At 41.6% G+C, this 21579-nt stretch overlaps 2 protein-coding genes across 2 annotated transcripts in view; one reads left to right on the plus strand and one right to left on the minus strand.

Annotated features, from left to right (window-relative positions):
- The window catches only part of LOC124120542 (cell division cycle protein 16 homolog), a 63478-nt gene extending 57864 nt beyond the window's left edge, over positions 1–5614 (plus strand). Inside the window, exons 13-16 of the mRNA XM_046483388.2 lie at positions 577–729; positions 2580–2705; positions 2914–3140; positions 4115–5614. Coding sequence (XP_046339344.1) covers positions 577–729; positions 2580–2705; positions 2914–3140; positions 4115–4284 — 676 coding nt within the window. The 3' untranslated portion in view covers positions 4285–5614. The remainder of the gene's footprint in view (positions 1–576; positions 730–2579; positions 2706–2913; positions 3141–4114) is intronic.
- A 1180-nt stretch (positions 5615–6794) lies between these two features.
- Positions 6795–15904, minus strand: LOC124120553 (60S ribosomal protein L8). Its single transcript, XM_046483411.2, has 7 exons — positions 15802–15904; positions 14421–14563; positions 12042–12183; positions 9162–9380; positions 7774–7889; positions 7260–7346; positions 6795–6911 (listed from the first exon to the last, which is right to left on the minus strand). Exons 2-7 carry the CDS (start codon positions 14556–14558, stop codon positions 6834–6836), a joined length of 780 nt encoding a protein of 259 aa, XP_046339367.1. The 5' UTR covers positions 14559–14563; positions 15802–15904; the 3' UTR covers positions 6795–6833.
- Between the last annotated feature and the right edge of the window lie 5675 nt (positions 15905–21579).

Below are 21579 nucleotides of genomic sequence, written 5' to 3' on the forward strand. Positions count from 1 at the left end.
GTTAAAGTATAGGGTCACAACCGTCTCAGCGCTGCACCTGTCCTAAGTCTATTCTATGTTAAGTATGGGAGTTACGATCGTCACACTGGTAAACAGTGATTTAAAATCAGCTATGTCACCTAGCAATACCTTGTCACCTTGTCAAGTAGCCATAGTGTACTTAGTTTTTATGTAGGTAGAATTTTGGTTCTTTAGTAGCAAATTCAAACATGCAAAAAGAAATTTTATTCAACAAAATACTGAAAAATTAAAACCTTTTGCTCAGTTTCTTAAAGGAATAGAGTTGAATTTCACTGTGTCATGATGTAATGTTAGGGGTAGACACCATCGGTCATATCAAGCTGGTCCACAGTTCATGTCAGACTAGTGTTTATTTAAAATAACTAGTTTGTGGAATAAAACAGGTTTGTCAAGATTGTTACTAGTCCCGGACTAACAGACTAGTGGCATTGTCTATCCCTGAATGTGCCCTTCAAAAATAAATATGCTTATCTCAATTAAAAAAAATTCAGTTAAGTATTAAACACATCCCATGGATGTTGATTTCCATATTTTGATTTCTCTATTGCCTTCTAGGTGCCACCTGCCTGTGTTGTATATTGGCCTGGAGTACGGCCTCACCAACAACTCCAAGCTGGCCGAGAAGTTCTTCAGCCAGGCTCTCAGTATCGCCCCCGAGGATCCGTTTGTCCTCCATGAGATGGGCGTCATAGCCTACCAGAACAACGAGTGAGTCCGGTCGTCAGGCTTCCGCAGGCTTATACAGAGGGCGCTAATACTTCATGCTTATTAAGTCCATGGATTCATCTCGGATTGTGAACTGCCCTTGCGGTCACATCAGCAAAAATGCATTATTCTGTCCCAAAATTGGAACGTCATATAATGCGGGGGGATAAAGTCAACGCCTCATCTGTCTGTCCGTCCGTCTGTCCATCTGTCTGTAATCATTTCATTTCTGAAGCATATATCTCGAAAACCATTCAATATTCTTCAACAAAGTATGTCAGAATTATCAAACAGATCCTGAAGTAGTGCCTTTTGCTATTTACTGATTTGGGGCATTTTTATTTTTATTGATTTCCATGGAAACAATTTGTACTGTGTATGTATAAGGGGATGTATTTCGTTTCAAGAGCACAACTCAAAAATCATTCAATATCTTTCAACATTACTTGGCAGATATATCAAACAGATCCTGAAGTGGTGCCTTTTGCTATTTGCGGCTTTTGGCTTTTTTATTTTTCTCAATTTCCATGAAACAATTTAGACTGAGTCTCTAAAGGGGGGAAGGTGTTGTTTCCGGAGCACAACTTTAAAACTGTGAAAGACTTTTCATCCAAACCTGGTACGTGACTAACCAAGGGCTGAAGTGGTGTCTTTTGCTATTTAGAATTTTTTCAAAATTTGATTTTTCCCTATTTCCATGTAAACAAGTTAGACTTAGCTAAAACAGAGGTTGGTGTTGTTTCCGGAGCAGAAGTAAAAATCTATTCAACATATTTCATCCAAACTTGGTACATGTATTAATCAAGGGCTGAAGTGGTGCCTTTTGCTACTTGGGAATTTTAATACAATGTATGTTTTCCTGTTCAGAGTGGTGTGTCTGTCTGGACCATACTCTTTCTTGAAACTGTGTACACACCAAGACCAGGTTGTCAACTGGTGCCTTTTGCTATTTAGGGATTTTTAAAATTTATAATTTTTCTGTTTCCATGGCAACAATGTTTGATTTTGACTCGGTTCATTGTGGTGTGTACCTGACATAGAAATTCAAAGTTCCAAATCCCACTTCCATGGTATTGTTTTGATAGCTCAATAACTACTCTTGTATACGGACAGAGATATTAGATGGCATTGTCAGATGATTTGTTCTTTCCATATTGTTGGGGCCGGGGGGATTTGACTCTTGTTTTATATTGCTTCAATTTCTTGATGTCAACTAACTTGCAGTTAACTATCCTGACATAAAGTAATCCCCCTTTCCAGAGTTATCTCCCCTGCCGTTTAGTTATCTCTCCTGACAAGGTTATCCCCCCTGGCATGTGGTTATCTCCCCTGAAAGATGGATATTTCTCCTGACATGTGGTTATCTCCCCTGCCGTTTTTTAATCTCTCCTGGCATGTGGTTATCTCGCCTGTCGTTTGGTTATCTCCCCCTGACATGTGGTTATCTCCCCTGACACGTGGTTATCACCCCTGACATGTGGTTATCTCCCCTGACATGTGGTTATCTCCACTGACATGTCATCTCCCCTGACATGTGGTTATCTCCCCTGACATGTGGTAATCACCCCTGACATGTGGTTATCACCCCTGACATGTGGTTATCTCCCCTGACATGTGGTTATCTCCCCTGACATGTGGTTGTCTCCCCTGACATGTGGTTATCACCCCTGACATGTGGTTATCTCCCCTGACATGTGGTTATCACCCCTGACATGTGGTTGTCTCCCCTGACATGTGGTTATCTCCCCTGACATGTGGTTATCTCCCCTGACATGTGGTAATCACCCCTGACATGTGGTTATCACCCCTGACATGTGGTTATCTCCCCTGACATGTTGTTGTCTCCCCTGCAGTCTGGTGGAGGCGGAGCAGTACTTCATGGAGGCGCTGAAGAAAGTGCAGGCTATCAGCAAACAGACCATGGCGGAGAAGTGGGAGCCGCTCCTCAACAACCTCGGCCATGTCTGCCGCAAGAGGAAGTAGGTCACTCTTCTCTTTCAACCCAGATTCAGGGGAAGCAGTTGTCCATCAAGAGTGTCACCATGATAAATATTGCCTAGTTAGATTTTTCTAATTGAGAAACTGATTGTGCAAGAAAAGCATAAAATAATATTATGCCTCTGAAAGATCAGAACAATGCTGAACAGTGGGCCACCTCCTAAATGTTGTTTGTTTGTCTGTCCCCAGGAAGTATGAGGACGCCCTAGAGTACCACAAGCAGGCGGAGATGATCTGTCCGCAGAACCCCTCAACGTACTCCGCCATCGGCTACGTGTACTCCCTCATGGGAGACAACATGAAGGCTGTCGACTACTTCCACCGCGCCCTCGGGATCCGCAGAGACGACGCCTTCTCCACCACCATGCTGGGTCATGTGATCGAGGCCCTGATGATGGATATGTCACCATGTGAAGGTAACCACGTGGCCTTGACTAGCTGATACACTACGTTCACTACTGTATTCAATGTAATAAGCGCCCAGGGCGCTCTCAAAATTAGAAATAGGTGGCTCTTATTAGAAAATTATAGTTAAAGGATAAATTTCGAGGTTTATGCTGACAGCCTGAAATGTTTATATAGGACAGATATATTTTTCCAGAATTTAATTGCCAATAATTAAGGGTGCATATAACACACGAGTGTGTATTATACACGAATCAATAAGACTTGTGTACATTGATCAATCGGAAGGGGTGCTAATTGGGATTGTTCACTAGCCAATATATTAGCAAATATCACCGTGGGCGCTTATTAGAGCAGGGGCGCTTATTACATCGAATACGGTATTTGTTTTATTAAATTGTGAGATTTATTACAAAAAGACATCGTGGATAATGGTGACTAGTTATTGATTTCACGGCAGTCACAGCAGCCGAGGCAGGGTGTTATGGTGACAGTAGAAAGCGTATAGGTTGAAAAAGATGATATGAGTATCATTCTGTCGGACATTTTACTTTGTAGTGTAAGGAGATTAATAGTAAATGTCACAGTTTCAGCGAGTAAACAAATAGGAGTTTTGCAATGCAGTGCAAAAAATCATCCAATTTAGTCAAAACCATAGTCAAACAAGATAATGGTGCTACATGTATTTTATTGTAGACACAATTTATGGATAACAACTACTTTAATACTGTAAAGGCGACGTGTATAGATCCTTATACTGTTGTCAAGCCTTTACGGTATTAAAGGTGTTTTTCTCCATACATTGTGTCTACTTTGTCGTCCGTCAGCTCTAAGTAATGCCTATCAAACAATTCATGTATTTCATTTATTTAAATATCTACTTTTTTAACCCAATTATTCTTAATTGGATTTGTCATCTCTACTTAAGCCTTCGTTCACTCGTTCTGTTCGGGACAATTAACCTAAAATTGATGTTCTATTTGAGGTGGTGAAGAAGAGGTGCCAAAGTTCGACAACCCCAAATTCAAATTGGTGGCAACACCCATAGCAATGTCTGTGGCTGAGGACACGTCGCCAACTGCCACACCCCCTAACGACAGTCTAGCCGACACCAGCTTAGCAATAGATGAGGTGGAGATGGATGCTAGTGACTGACGGGTGACTTCATCACCAAGTCAGTGCAAGACTAGCAGCATCCTGGCAACGCCAGCTTGTTGTTATCAGGATTATGAACTTGTGTGAAGTGTGGTAAGCGACTGAGATTTCTATTGTGATGCCGACAGTCTTCCTTTGTGAGGGAGAACTTTTAACACAGATGGACATTGTCTGTGAACTCAGGTTGGCTTCCAAGTTTCCAGACTACGCAAACCTTGTTGTGTTGTCAAGTTGACAAACTGACGGACGTCTAAACTTCAAGGACGTGGGACAAGAATGGAGCTTGCATCGGATGACGGGAGCGAGGTGTTTCTAGATTACAGACAGAAACTTGGACATAGAAAGAACCTGATGTAACTTTAGAAGTTTACATGTGAGAGTTAATGTACAAGATGACCCACCACAAATGTTATTGGTTTTTGCGACACAAGTGCTTGTCCTTTTTTCGACTCTTTTCTAGGAAATCATGATTTCACACAAACGCTAGAATCTGATTATGAAGTATCTGTCAATTTTATCATGACTTTCAGGGCGGTGGGGAAGCCTAGTGGTTAAAGCGTTCACTCGGGTTCAATTCCCGACATGGGTACAATGTGTGAAGCCCATTTCTGGTGTTATTGATATTGCTGGAATATTGGTAAAAGCGGCCTAAAACCATTCTCACTTTCATCTGCAGCCAATGTGTTCAGTTTTATATTTAATATTTATGAGATATATATGTTATCTGAAATAGACGTCATGTCTTCACAAACTTAATGTAATTTAGTCTGTATTCCTTGCCACAAAAAAGAGCGATTATTAATTAAAGAAGATTGTATATACTTAATAAGGCGTGCTAATACTTAATAACATGAAAAACAAGTCATTCTGGCAATAAGGAATATTACCGGTACTGTTAGAACAAATTTTGTCAAAACAGTTTAAAATGCACTGTAACTGCCTGCAGATTCTTACATGGATTGTTACGTGGATCAAAACTAACGTTTATCACTAGCAAAATGGATATTTCTAGAAAAGCGTACTATGAAACTTTTGTCAGTACTGGAAGCAATGTTCCATTTCACCTGGAAGGCTTGTTTTTATTTCATATTAGCTCACAGCAATCTTCGATAATTGATCATTGCAATATTTCGTGACTATTGCAAGTGGAAGGGACAACCGCTGTAACTCCTCAACTGGTCCATGTTTGTCATCTTGGTGGGAGGGCATCAAGTTCTGGGCATTCGATTCGTGGGACTGAACATAATGGTGAAGTCTGTATTTTGTTGGAGGTATGGCACCTCATGATTCCTCATCTTGTACATACATGAATAAATGTCTAATCAGTGAACAGTGTAACTTGTAACTTGACAAGTCTCCACGTCTGCATAATGTTTCCTCAGGTTTGTTTAACACTGCTCTCGGCAATATGACAGGTCTGTGAATATTCGAGTCTGGACCAGACAATCCATTGATTGACCTACACAATTGTGATCTGATGACATGCATCGACCAAGTCAGCAAGCCTGAATGGTTAATGGCATTCAAACAATTCAAAAGCTACCACATTAACTTGTTTTGAACAGAAGTCTACACAATGTTTCCCCAGGACGAAGATTGTGCTGTTTGGAAAAGGATGTCTTCATTGTTGATCTGACGTTTTTACAAGTGGTAGATGTTTGTTTGTTTGTTGTTTAACGCCGCACTCAGCAATAATCCAGCTATATGACGGCGGTCTGTAAAATAATCAAGTCTGGACCAGACAATCCAATGATTGACATCACGAGCATCGATCCACGCAATTGGGATCGATGACATGCAATATCCCATTAGTCGCCTTTTATGGCAAGTATGGGTTGCTGAAGACCTATTCTACCCCAGAATCTACAAGTGGTAGATGAATGTGAATGGTAGTTTACAAACATTTACTCTCAAACAATACTTCCCAACTAACACCTGCTGATGAGGCATTAATATTCACTCGCCTCAGTCTGGGGTTCGTTCCCTGGCCACGCAATACCAAAATGTTACCCTGCCTTTCACAGCTAACGTGTCTAGTGGGGTTAAACTGCAGCACTACTAAACTGTCAAAAGTCCAGACTAGTACAGGCGTGAGCACACTGTCGCTATGTAAGTGCAATAAACCCCATATCACCTGCCTCAATCCACAGGAGTTAGTTGGGCTTAACGCTGCTTTTAACAGTATTCCAGTTATATCGCAGCGTGTCAGCTTAATGTGGGAGGAAAGCCCGAAGTGATGCAGGTCTCAGACGTTTACCACTTCGGTGAAACCCACGAGCACGGGTATCATGCTGACAAACCAAGAAACAATCGGGGCAGCCGGGATTCCAACCCTCAATCATAGGTTTCTGGCATGCCAAAGGAATGCAAGCCTGCACAGCGAATCGCGGTGCCTTAGACGACTGGGCCGCTCGTGACCCCGCCTCAATCCACAGACAGAGCACTGAGCTCAAAGAGAGCCTTCTTCAAACAAGCACAAGATACCATTATGTAACAACAAAAACAGATTATTCCCCGGACATGTTTTATTCTTGTCTGTACAACTGTATTTACTCTTTGTCCGACTTTCCTGTGAGCTGCTTGGTACCACGCAGACGACCGGTACGCCTGGCAGCGATAAGACCAACCTAGATGACGAAGATAAAACATACAAATTATTATGTTCAAGATCAACTGTAAATGAAAACTATTTCTTAAATCATTTTCTAAGCTTTACAACACGTTGCCTGAAAAGTCACAGAAAGTGTTTCCCTTTAAATTAAAAAAATCATTCAGTTTTCACAAATATACCGTTTAAACTTTAATAGATATTGCAATGTTTTGAATCAATATTTCAAAATTTTCAATAACATAATAGATATTCTGTATTCAAGAACACCTTGACATATATCATGTGAATCATTATTTTGGTGTATTTTTAAGAGAAAGAAAAGTAGCAAAAACTCAACAAATAAAATGTAAGACTTGCAGCCTACCTTTCTACCAGCTGAGGTGTCCCTCCTGACGGTAGAGGCCTTTCCAATATGTTGATGGTTACCACCACCGTGGGGATGCTCAACGGGCTGAAACACACACACCGACCAGTGAGGATCACGATTTTTTTACTTCTCGATACAAGTATCAATCACAATCACACACTAAGTAAAAAGTATCGATTCTTACCTTAAATGTATTCTTTAATAAATGTTACACCAAACACCAATTACAAGTGAAAATAAGATGGCTGACGCACCACAGAGCATGTGCAAGTATCGTTATACATATAGGAAAGTGAGCAAGGTATCGTGATATGCACAGATGTATTGTCCAAGCTCTAATCAATAGTGAATTTTACTTTTGGTGTCAGAATTTACAACCATCTGGGAATGAAGCCCAGTTCGGCAGACAATCCTTAACCACAAGCCTGGGTAAATGATTGATTATACTACATTTGGTTGAGATACTGAACACAAATGGTTTTTCATCAGCATCTGTAGATCCTATACTCACGTTCATGGCAACACCTCTGACTTTAGGCCAGCAGTTTCTCTTGGCCTTGTATTTGTGATAGGCACGTCCTGCCTTCAACATTGGTTTGTCAATACGACCGCCGCCAGCAACGATACCTGCAAGTCAGTTTAGTGCATTAACAGGGGTGTGATCAATCAATGCACAACTTCTGACTTGTTACACAAGATCACCAAACAAAAAATCCGCTTTAGTTGTCTGCAGACATTAATTTTGCAGATTTTTAGTCAATGTTGATAAAGTATTTAGATTGACACATGTCTGCAATTCAGGTTTGCAAATTAACCTATTTTACCAACTAAGGTTTCTCAAATGTCGTTTTTTTTCCACGAATACCTCAACACTGCTGATACACATAACTTTTTGAAAACAAGTATTTGTCACAGAGTGACGAAATATCCCCCGCCTGTACACCATAGTACCAAATATGAAGACAATCCAGCGATTAGTTCTTGAGATATTGTGGCAACACCGTTTTCCAACTCCAAAAACAGATTTGCCTGCTGTGACCTTGAAAATGGGGTCAAGGTCACCAAATCTGACAGGTGTATGCGGTGTCTGTATATACACTATAGTTCCAAATATGAAGACAATCCAGCGATTAGTTCTTGAGATATCGCGGCAACACCGTTTTCTAACTCCAAAAGCAGATTTGCCTGCTGTGACCTTGACAATGGGGTCAAGGTCACCAAAACCGACTGGTGTCTGCGGTGTCTGTATATACACCATAGTTCCAAATATGAAGACAATCCAGTGTTTAGTTCTTGAGATATCGCGGCAACACCGTTTTCTAACTCCAAAAGCAGATTTGCCTGCTGTGACCTTTAAAATGGGATCAAGGTCACCAAAACCGACTGGTGTCTGCGGAGTCTGTATATACACCATAGTTCCAAATATGAAGACAATCCAGTGTTTAGTTCTTGAGATATCGCGGCAACACCGTTTTCCAACTCTAAAAGCAGATTTGTCTGCTGTGACCTTGAAAATGGGATCAAGGTCACCAAAACCGACTGGTGTCTGCGGAGTCTGTATATACACCATAGTTCCAAATATGAAGACAATCCAGTGTTTAGTTCTTGAGATATCGCGGCAACAAACAGGTGGGATGTACGGACGGACGTACGGACGTACGTACGGACGGTCGTGAATACTATATCCCCCGCTTCGCGCTTTCGCGCGGCGGGGGATAAAAATCTGAAACTGCACAACTATGACAGTAACTCATATACTTCATATACTTCAAAGCAGACTTACGATGGTCATAGCACTAAACATTTTTGGGCGAGTGTGTAGGACTGAAATTACGGATAAGCATGGATCATCTTGTAAGTCATGTTTTAAATAGACCAAAAAACTTCCTCACTACTCACCAACCATAGCCCTGTTTGTTGAGGGAATGGCTTTCTTGGAACCGGAGGGCAGCTTCACGCGTGTCCTACGTGTGTCTGGGTTGTGTGAGATGACTGTGGCGTAGTTTCCAGAGGCGCGTGCAAGCTTGCCGCGGTCGCCGGTCTTCTCCTCTAGACTGCAGATGATGGTACCCTCGGGCATGGACCCTACTGGCAGCACGTTGCCAACTTGGAGGTTGGCTGAAACACACAGGAGGCCGCGAGATGTAGCGTTTGTTGTATTAGGAGAAAATAGAATTTAAGTGCGGATGTTCTGGGTTTGTCAGCATCATGACCGTACTTGTAGGTTTCACCCAATTGGTAAATGTCAAAAACATGCATCATTTCTTCATCATGGTGGATTATTTACAGCCGCAATAATATTGAGTTTGATTTTTTGTCGCTTTTAGCAATATCCTAGAATATCATTGTGGGGCTTTACATTTTGTACCCATGTGGGGAAATCGAACACAGTCTTCGCCCTGACAAGCGAATACTTTAACCACGCGGCTACCCAACCACCCTATTTGACTTAAAATAAGCACCCAACGATCACCTTCGAGACCAATCTGTCTAGTAATCCTTATAAGCACCGTTACTCAGCTTGGAAAAGTGCAGCTAAGACAGAGGGAGGTTAAAAGCAAACATAACAGCTCAGAGCTCGAATTGTCAACATAATTATTCAGGTCAAAGTGAAGAATTATTTTTAGCTCATCATCGCTTTTGCTGTTTCTATTTTTCACACTGACTGTGGCTAACATGGCTAATGTGTGTCTGACTATTTGGTTTGTGTATTCTGACCATGCACAGCATTATTTACTTTAGTATGTAGAAAATAGGATCTGCATGTACAATCAGTGTCAATCAGTGTCGACACCTTAGCTTCCAAACTATTGCAATACAAATCACAATACAGATACCAGCAAAGATATATATTGCAATAATTTGCCAGTGTGGCCCTAGAAGATACAAAATTTAACATATACTAACTTAACACTGTAAGTCGCATCTAAAATCTTTCACCAGAAACCCATAAAGGAGCTAACCAATGTTCATTAGGACCAGTCAAAACTTCATAATTTAATAATTTGGCTATTTGGTTAATGCCACACTCGGCAATATTCCAGCTATATGATGGCAGTCAGTAAATAATCCAGAGAGTACGATGACATGACTGAATCAACAAAAACAGAAAGTCTGACCACCCGATCCCGTTGGTTGCCTCTGACGACGAGCATAGTCGCCTTTTACGACAAGCATGCTAAACATGCTTAAGACGTATTCTAACCTGTATCTTCATGGGAAGTTTGTTATTTTGCTCCAAATTTGGATAGTTTTAAAGTTATTTTCGTAACTTCAGAGGCATAATAAAACAAAATTGCATATCATGCAACAACGTAACACTAAGCATTAAAGCCTCTTCTATTGGTCTGTTATCAGCATGATCAGTGAAACAAGTCACCTCATCCAAGCCCTAACAATTATCTGAACACGAATGAGACATTTTCCTCATGATCAATCATAAATAAATTCAACGTAAGAGTGAGACACAACAGCCTCTTAGAAAGAGGGAGGTTAATAGCAAACATAACAGCTCAGAGCTCGAATTGTCAACATAATTATTCAGGTCAAAGTGAAGAATTATTTTTAGCTCATCATCGATGTTACATTTTCCATGCTTCACATTTTCTGTGGCTAAAAGACTCCTACCATGAGTACAAAATTTACAGGGTTCGAAATGGGCATTGGAAATAAGTCCGAGACTGGTAACACTGAGTATGGTCTTAACCCTGTTTTAGCAATATTCCAGCAATATCACGGCGGGTAGTAACATTAAGGAATGACTAGGGACATAACCTGTAATCTGTCGGTGCTGTATCAAACTGTCATGGTCACAGCAGAACATAGCCCAGCATTGTGAAAATATCTACTAAGTAATGAAACAATTTCAGGAAGATCAAGAACCAGTTCAAAATGTTTGACACTATGAGTGAGCGAGCATGGCAGACTGATCTCATGGCAGACTGATCTCGTGGCAGACTGATCCCATGGCAGACTGATCTCGTGGCAGACTGATCTCGTGGCAGACTGATCTCATGGCAGACTGATCTCATGGCAGACTGATCTCGTGGCAGACTGATCTGATGGCAGACTGATCTCGTGGCAGACTGATCTCATGGCAGACTGATCTGATGGCAGACTGATCTCGTAGCAGACTGATCTCGTGGCAGATTGATCTCATGGCAGACTGATCTTGTGGCAGACTGATCCCATGGCAGACTGATCTCGTGGCAGACTGATCTCGTGGCAGACTGATCCCATGGCAGACTGATCTCATGGCAGACTGATCTCGTGGCAGACTGATCTCGTGGCAGACTGATCTCATGGCAGACTGATCTTGTGGCAGACTGATCCCATGGCAGACTGATCTCATGGCAGACTGATCTCGTGGCAGACTGATCTCGTGGCAGACTGATCTCATGGCAGACTGATCTCATGGCAGACTGATCCTGTGGCAGACTGATCTCATGGCAGACTGATCTCGTGGCAGACTGATCTCATGGCAGACTGATCTCATGGCAGACTGATCCTGTGGCAGACTGATCTCATGGCAGACTGATCTGATGGCAGACTGATCTCATGGCAGTGAGAGAGTGAGTATGGTTTTACGCCGCTTTTAGCATTATTCCTGCAATATCACGGCGGGGGACACCAGAAATGGGCTTCACACATTGTACCAATGTAGGGAATCGAACCCGGGTCTTCGGTGTGACGAGCGAACGCTTTAAGATGTTTAACCACTAGGCTACCCGACCGCCCCTTTGACACTGACGTTTCTACTGGTCCATCTCTGAAACTCACCTTTCTTTCCGCAGTACACAAACTGTCCTGTGTACATGCCCTCGGCAGCGATGAACGTCTCATTCTTCATCTTGTACCGGTAGGGATCACGGAATACAACTTTGCACAGGGGGGCTCCACGGCCGGGGTCATGGATGATATCCTGATGCAAGGGAGGTAATTCATAGCAGTGAGCAAGATCGGTTGGAAACTCAGTCAATTTAATATTTCCCAGTATGTCAGCCTAAGGTGGGAGGAATCTCACTTTGTGGTGCAAGTACGAGATGATTACCACCATGGTGAGCGAGCCATGAATCATACTCACTTCTTAAAGTATTTGGGAAAACACTCCACAGTTAAGATTAGGAACCTCTTGTTAATTGAAATACATGTGGCAATAGTTTCTGCAAAAAACAACAAAAATTGTATCACAGAGTAGGGGGTGAAACAATACATCGATGCACCGAGAGTTTTCATGAGACGATATGTTATTCTTTGTATCGATACAAGACATACACATGCTGAAATGAATTACTTACTACTCGTTTAATGACCCCTCGTGTTTTTATCAGTCAGATATAGGAAAATGTGTTGTAATTAGTGTTTCAAGTTCACTACTACAAATAGCCATTACGAACATGTGTCTACCAGAGCTCCCGATAAGCTTTTGGTGTTGTGGGTATTTTACCCATGCATTTTAAAATCATTGGGTATCAGTAATTCTATCTGCGTATTCAAAATTCTGTTACCCACTAGTTTTTACACATGTGGGTATTTAAGTTAAATATTTGAAAACACTATTGATCTAGTCCCTGCAAACTGGTGTCGTGTGGGTTCGAGAGCTTTATAGGACTCAAAAATACCACGATACTTCCACAAGAAAGTGTGATGGCAAATGATCATGATGTAACCGTCATCGTGGAGTTTGGCAAGGTTGATGGAATGCCCGTTTATAATTTCAAAATAAGTTGCTGATTTGCTAATCGAATACGCAGGGTTACTTCACAATATTTTGATGATACGCACAAGTTTTATTTTTGTAGCGTATCTGTAATGTTTAGTTGCGTATTTGATACGCTTGGATTATATTTTACTGTGTATTTCTGCATTTCTGATGCGTATTTCAAGCAGATACGCAGCTTATCTGGAGCTCTGGTCTTTCCTTTTGAACCTGCTCTAGGATATTTATTGTCCAGAAGTTTCCATGTGATACGACGTAAATATGGGTATAGCGATAAGTATTGTATCGAGACCTTGCTGCATCGTGTCACCCCTATCATAGAGTGTATTACATGTTGTAGGGCAACAGGGAGCGTGGAATGTAAAATCTCTGCCGCTACACACACTGCTTCACAAAGACTGCAAGGCTCACATCATTTCCTTCAGGTTAACACTTGAGTGAGTGAGTATGGTTTACGTCGCTTTTAGCAATATTCCAGTAATATCGCGGCGGGGGACACCAGAAATGGGCGTTTACACCTTGTACCCATGTCGGGAATCCAACCCAGGTCTTCAGCGTGACGAGCGAACGCTTTAACCACTAGGCTACCCGACCGCCCCGGTTAACACTTAATGTTTGCTTAGAAAGTAGCTGTGTGACACACTTACAATACCTGTGTTTCATATGAAACATACACCAGATCGATTTTGTTGAAAGACAAGTGTTCCCTTAATTCAGATCCACAACCTACCCATGCCTTGCTCTCATCGTTCCCAACTGTGGGGAGATTTGACAGTACCAAATGTAACATTTGAAACCTCACTCAATTCGAAAATCAACTATCAAATCAACAGGTAACATAGCTCTACAATAAAATACGCATCAGAACTGCAGAAATAAGCAGTGAAATAAAATCCAAGCGTATCAAATACGCAACAAGCAATACAGATACGCTACAAAATTGAACTTGTGCGTATCATCAAAATATTGTGAAGTAACCCTGCGTATTCGATTAGCAAATCAGCAACTTATTTTGAAATTAAAAACGGGTATTCCATCAACCTTGCCAAACTCCACATTGACAGTTACATCATGATCATTTGCCATCACACTTTCTTGTGGAAGTATCGTGGTATTTCTGAGTCCTATAAAGCTCTCGAACCCACACGACACCAGTTTGCAGGGACTAGATGAATAGTGTTTTTAAATATTTAACTTAAATACCCACATGTGTAAAAACTAGTGGGTAACAGAAATTTGAATACCCATATGGAATTACTGATACCCAATGATTTTAAAATGCATGGGTAAAATACCCACAACACCAAAAGCTTATCGGGAGCTCTGAGAACGTACACTATTCAAATATTTTGGGGCAACTCACATCCAGATGGTGTTTTAACACCTACATCAGTGTAATATTCAAAGATATTGTAGCAAAGACGACAAAACTTGACTACCTTGATGATGCCCTTGATGTAGCCGTGTCTTTCTGCATAGTCAACGGCTCGGAGTTTGGCTGCCCCTTTCCTGTGTTTCGTGTGGGCCTTGAACACACTTCCTGGACCCTTTCTCTGGGAACGGATTACACGTCCCATGATGACTGAAAAGAATACATTAAAAAAAGAAATCATAATCAATTTCTTAGGCAAGAAAAATATGCTGTTCTGACCAACCCAATAGAAGAGTAACTCCACTGTTTGACATCTAAACAGTTTACCATCTTCATTGTGCAGAGATCCTTAAGGTTTATTCCTTATTGTATTTGAATCTAGCGAATCTCTAAATCAATATTATGAATCCATATATAGGGCTAAAAAGGATCACTGAAGACACCTTGGCATTCAGGCTTACTTTCGAACACTGCCAACCCTTAAATTTTCTGAGTTATTGTCACATTTATGTATAAGTGTGTGTGATCAGTTATTTTGGCAAGTGACCTAAACATTGCATGAAATAAATCTCTAAATGGGCACATGCTATAAGACAATTCACATTTTAGATATGAATCTCCATATAGTCTTTAGCAAGGTCACACACATGATGAAAAGAAAACTCACCAATTTAAATGTAAACAGATGTTGTCCATATTCACAGAAAATGACCATTTAATGTTTAGTGACTCCACCGATTAGTAAATCTTTCAGGTAAACATTAACTACCTTGTGTAGTATACATTTATGTATCACTTTATATAGAAAAACAGACCATATATTATTTAACATGTAATCACGCATCCTGACACAAAGTATTACTTTAATGGGCTTTGCTGGTCAAACAAATGTGGCTTATGGGACTCTATATAGAATGGGCTCTTAAATCTGCCTATTAAACACAAAAAATATAAACACTGACAATCGTCAAGTATCATATTATACCAATACCAAACTTAAATTGTCATATTTATATAATTGTCCCATACCAAAAAGAATCTATTATGAGCTAGATTGAAGAAAAACATTCCTCGGGAAACTGATGTGGCTAACGTTTAATCTAGTTTGATCCAGCGTTACCTTTCCTGGAATCAGATTTGTGTACGTTCAAGTTATTAATCAGATTCTTTGTCAAATACAATCACAGCCAGAGGTGAATCTAGCATATACGATAGTTTAGAATAGTTTGAAACCAAGAATGTACATGCAAGTACATGTGAGATAAACAGGGGTGATCGCATATAAACTAGATGAATTTCACTAACCATCATACCATCCATAAAAATATTACACCCATATTATGAATCATGCTAAAGACATTTTATTTTCATCGATAAATATACATGATGTTCGTAAAGTTATTACGATTTTTGTGGATTTCTACACAGTAAATGGCTCACGTCCTCACCTATAAGGCCGTAAACGGGTAAGAGACAGTGCCCGGATGTAAACTTTACGACATCAACACAAGCGCGGAAATATCGGGAGACTCCGTGAAAATTAACGAATACATCGAAACGTGAAGCGATAAATACTTCATGTTACCATTATCCAATCATTCAAAATCCTTGTGTGATAAAGGCAAATGGCATGTGATATAACCATTGCGACATTTCTCAAACCGGTCTCGTTACTGTATATGACAGTACATAAAGGACACTGATCGTCACATCTTTCCTACAGGTCAGCCGAAATTGCCTAGGCAGAAGGCGACCTCTTAAACACCTAATGCAACAACAACAACACATCTTTCATTAAACATTTTGAGTCGATACACGAGCAGCACGTTTTGAGATTTTGAATCATTACTCCACATGTAAACTATTCGTTGTTAAGGAATAAGTAATTGCCGTATTTTCCTCATCTTAGCTTATGGGTAAAGCAATGAACGTCACATGTATAATTTTCACAGATCGATCCAAAGTATGTTCAGATATCACCCAATCAGCAGCAACGTCAATATCTACAATATCTCAAATGATTTTCATTCAGTAAACACATACAGATGTGGCTCATAGTATGTAGTACCACATCGGAAACCTATAGAACAAGATCCTAGGTCATATAGGGGTGCAATTTGAAGTTATTATAAAATTACTGGGGAAAATAGAGAGAGAAAAATAGGGACCGGCTATTTGATACTGTGTTGGGGTCAGGGGAAGGGGCGTGTATGAAATATGAAAGTAACGTTATTTTTCAAAGCATTGTCTGCCATTAACTGCCCGACGAAGGAACAACTATTTCTGATAACACGAGGGCATTTATATGATAATGATAATTCTATCCATTCTATCCAGTCTATTTCAGAAAAAAATATTAAAGAAAATTATCCGGTTTTCCAGACATAAGAATGTTCGCTGGTTGTTCTGAGGAGAAGATCTCTGTTGGGAAAACAAAAATTGTTTGGGCTCTTTTCAAGGGAAAAGTGTTTTGAAGCAGCGAGCGAAAACATTATCCCCTAACAAAATATTATAAGAAAACTATTGCTGCTGTGGCGGACATGTTCATATTAAACAATTGATCAAAACCCGGGAGCAATATTTAGAAACACGTGTATGTGGTCGTTAACAGTTTCAGCTTCACTTGTTGAATAAATAGGAATCGCCCTAAGTCCGAAACGTGGAGACTAAGTTAAGTACCAGCTTTAAGTTTTGGTAATATGCCCTATCGAAGTAATCACACGTAAAATCCTCCTCGGAATTTCTGTAGAGATATCGTTGGTGGTCTACAGTAAAGCTGTCCCAACACGTCGGAATCAGCAACACTTTCAGTGAGCAGAATATTTTGCTGAAAGTCGTTTTATTTCTGTTTCTAGTTTCATTAAACATCAGTTTTCTAGAAATGTACAGACTTGTGATTTCGGGCTTTGATAACATTTGGAGGTGACATGTTTGGTGCGTTTCTGTTACATGAGACATCTCTCACCCTCCACATGAGATATCTCTCACCCTCCACATGATACATCTGTCACCCTCCACATGAGACATCTGTCACCCTCCACATGAGATATCTCTCACCCTCCACATGAGATATCTCTCACCCTCCACATGAGACGTCTCACCCTCCATATGAGACATCTCTCACCCTCCACATGAGATATCTCTCACCCTCCACATGAGATATCTCTCACCCTCCACATGAGACGTCTCATCCTCCACATGAGACGTCTCTCACCCTCCACATGAGATATCTCTCACCCTCCACATGAGATATCTCTCACCCTCCACATGAGACGTCTCACCCTCCACATGAGACATCTCTCACCTTCCACATGAGATATCTCTCACCCTCCACATGAGAATCTCTCACGCTCCACATGAGACGTCTCACCCTCCACATGAGACGTCTCTCACCCTCCACATGAGACATCTCTCACCCTCAACATGATACATCTCTCACCCTCCACATGAGACGTCTCTCACCCTCCACATGAGACATCTCTCACCCTCTACATGAGACATCTCTCACCCTTCACATGAGACATCTCTCACCCTCCACATGAGACGTCTCACCCTCCACATGAGATATCTCTCACCCTCCACATGAGACGTCTCACCCTCCACATGAGATATCTCTCACCCTCCACATGAGACATCTCTCACCCTCCACATGAGACATCTCTCACCCTCCACATGAGATATCTCTCACCCTCCACATGAGATATCTCTCACCCTCCACATGAGACGTCTCTCACCCTCCAAATGAGACATCTCTCACCCTCTACAGGAGACATCTCTCACCCTCCACATGAGACGTCTCTCACCCTCCACATGAGACATCTCTCACCCTCAACATGAGACATCTCTCACCCTCCACATGAGACGTCTCTCACCCTCCACATGAGACATCTCTCACCCTCTACATGAGACATCTCTCACCCTTCACATGAGACATCTCTCACCCTCCACATGAGACGTCTCTCCCTCCACATGAGATATTTCTCACCCTCCACATGAGACGTCTCACCCTCCACATGAGATATCTCTCACCCAGGAGACCGTCACAGATCAACAGCAGAACTAAGGAGAATCAGCACACTGTTACAAATAAAAAGAAACCCTTTCGGTTGATTATATTTATTTAAGTAAAGAGGAACGTTTCACACAAGGTAAAAAAAGTGTATTGTTCCACACAATGTTTGTTTGTTGTTTAACGCCGCACTCAGCAATAGTTCAGATATATGACGGCGGTCAGTAAATAACCAAGTCTGGACCAGACAATCCTGTGATTGACATCCTAAGCATCGATCTTCGCAGTTGGGATACGATGACGTGCATCAACCGAGTCAGCGAGCCTGACCACACGATCCCGTTAGTCGCCTCTTACGACAAGCATAGTCGCCTCAAACGGCAAGCATGGGTCACCTCAGGTGAGTTGCATAGAGCCGGTCTTAAATGGAGAAATCGCCTTCCTGTTATTTTACGCCTCTCGAGGCAAGGGAGTTAACTGACTGTAAAAGTCCTCTGGAAGTTGGTTATTGTACGGAAATCTCTCCTGATAACAGGATCATGTCTAGGTGTCGTTTTTTGTGTTTGAAAAAAAGAAAGTGCTGAAATAAGTTGCCTTTGATTTAGCGAGATGTGAACTTGATTCACCGAGCTTACATTGAAAAATGACGCTAACCAAAATATTTCTATGATCGATCGGTTATAACATTTTTTTCATTTTTTTTATATTTTTTTTAAAAATAGGCTCCAATCTCAATTTGAAGCAGCAGAGTTAATACGCCCATTTCAGGTGGCCTTTTCTTCAGTTAGTATGCCTCTACACATTTCTGTCAATATTCCATAATATTGTGGCGAAAAATCGGCTTCACACATTGTACCCATGTGAGGATTTCAAACCCATGGGGGCACGGGTTGCCCAGTCGTCCAAGGCGCCGCGATTCGCTGTGCAGAGTTGCGTCCCTTGGGCACGCCAGAAACCTATGATCGTGGGTTCCTCGCCCCGAATATGTTTCCAGGTCTGTCAGCACCATACCGGTGCTCGTGGGTTTCACCGAAGTGGTAAACGTCTAAGACCTGCATTTCGGGCATTCCTCCCACATTAAGCTGACACGCCGCGATAACTGCAATACTGTTCAAATCGGCCTTAAACCTAACTCACTCACGCCAAACCCATACCGGAATATCTGATCTGATATCGAGGCTATGGCGGACAGATTAGGATCAGCTACCCGTTTAATAGATAACCAGACACGTGAAGATCCGGGGTAGAATAGGTCTTCAGCAACCCATGCTTGTCTCCCCCCGTGAAGATCCGGGGTAGAATAGGTCTTCAGCAACCCATGCTTGTCGCCCCCCGTGAAGATCCGGGGTAGAATAGGTCTTCAGCAACCCATGCTTGCCGTAAACGGCCACTATGCTTGTCGTAAAAGGCGACTAACGGGATGGGGTGGTCAGGCTCTCTGACATGGTTGATACATGTCATCGTATCCCAATTGCGAGGATTGATGCTCATGATGTCAATCACTGGATTGTCTGGTCCAAACTCGATTATTATACAGACCGCCGTCATATAGCTGGAATATTGCTGAGTGCGGCGTTAAACAACAAACAAACAAACAAACAAACTCACGGATTCACATATTCAAGCAAAATATTTACGAACACAGTTAAGGGATGCATGGGAAGTTTGTCTAGCATCACCGGTATTTTGTTGGGAGTTAATTAGACGTTGCAGAGAACAGTTGCAAAGTGCAACCGCCGCTCCATTCGAATTACCATCTGATGTTCCGTTCGTGCAATAAAGGTGTGTTGTTATTGAACAGGCAATCTCTACACGGGAAAGTTATAAACATGTTTGTGAGATGGGTGAAATAACAGTCGATAGTCTATCCGCCTTCTTGCTGTTCATAGAAAATATTTATTTTCATATAAATATGCGAGAAATAAAGATATATCCTTTTGTTCCACGTTGTACCACATGTCCTCTTCAGTAGCTGTCAATACATCGACGTTTCTTTTCGTTTTTTAAAGTACAGAAAACTACGGTTATAACGAACACCCTTATAACGAACTGACGGATATAACGAACTTACTTTTTAGTCCCGACTCTTTGCTGTAGTTATGCTGTATATATGCTTATAACGAACTACGGTTATAACGAACTAAAAATAGTAGTCTCTTTGAGTTCGTTATAACCGTAGTTTACTGTATATACCATATAGGATGCAGACAAACTAATACCAGTTCTACTTAAACCAGCAAATATAAACAAATGAAGCAACAATGAATGCTACAGGAATAAAAGAAATAATATAATATTTACGAAATAGAATAAAAAGAACAAATGGATATTATGCATGAGTTTGATACACGTGTTTTTGGTATATATTTGTTGGTTTAAGACGCACTCGGCAGTATTGCAGCTTTTTCAAAGCATTCCTATATGATCAAGTCTTCACCAGGCAAACCAGATGGTTGGCGTCACGGGCAATGTCCAACGCAGTCGGAATACGATGACGTGCAATCAACCAGATCGCCGAGTCTGGCCACACAAACGATTTTAGTCTTACGCAACCAATGGAGTGAGTGAGTGAGTGAGTGAGTTGGGTTTAACGCCGCTTTTAACAGCATTCCAGTTATATCACGGCGTGTCAGCTTAATGTGGGAGGAAAGCCCGAAGTGATGCAGGTCTCAGACGTTGACCACTTCGGTGAAACCCACGAGCACGGGTATGGTGCTGACAAACCTAGAAACATAATCGGGGCGAACCGGGATTCGAACCCACAATCATAGGTTTCTGGCATGCCCAAGGGACGCAACTCTGCGCAGCGAATCGCGGCGCCTTAGACGACTGGGCCACCCGTGCCCCCAATGGAGTGCTATAAGACGTATAGTCTATTCTGGTCCCTCTAGGAGACGTTTAAAATGCACAGTTATGTAAGAGGCCCGTGAAGATCCGGGGTAGAATAGGTCTTCAGCAACCTATACTTGCCGTAAAAGGTGACTATGCTTGTCGTAAAAGGCGACTAACGGGATCGGGTGGTCAGACTCGCTGACTTGGTTGATGCATGGCATCGATCCCAATTGCGTGGATTGATGCTCATGATAGCAATCACTGGATTGTGTGGTCCAGACTCGATTATTTACAGACCGCCGTCATATAGCTGGAATATTGCTGAGTGCGGCGTTAAACAACATACAAACCAATCTGGTCAAGGTGATATGAGTCATAAAATAGT

This window comes from Haliotis rufescens, unplaced genomic scaffold (assembly GCF_023055435.1).
Source record: "Haliotis rufescens isolate VD_foot unplaced genomic scaffold, xgHalRufe1.0.p SCAF_47, whole genome shotgun sequence".
In the NCBI taxonomy this organism is placed as follows: Eukaryota; Metazoa; Mollusca; class Gastropoda; order Lepetellida; family Haliotidae; genus Haliotis; species Haliotis rufescens.

Coding starts and splice junctions, on each gene's coding strand:
- LOC124120553 (XM_046483411.2), bottom strand. CDS start 14,558: ATGGGACGTGTAATCCGTTCCCAGAGAAAGGGTCCAGGAAGTGTGTTC. Junction 12,184..14,420: donor ACATCAAGGGCATCATCAAG/GTAGTCAAGTTT, acceptor CCCTTGCATCAG/GATATCATCCATGACCCCGG. Junction 7,347..7,773: donor TCAGAGGTGTTGCCATGAAC/GTGAGTATAGGA, acceptor TGTGTGTTTCAG/CCCGTTGAGCATCCCCACGG.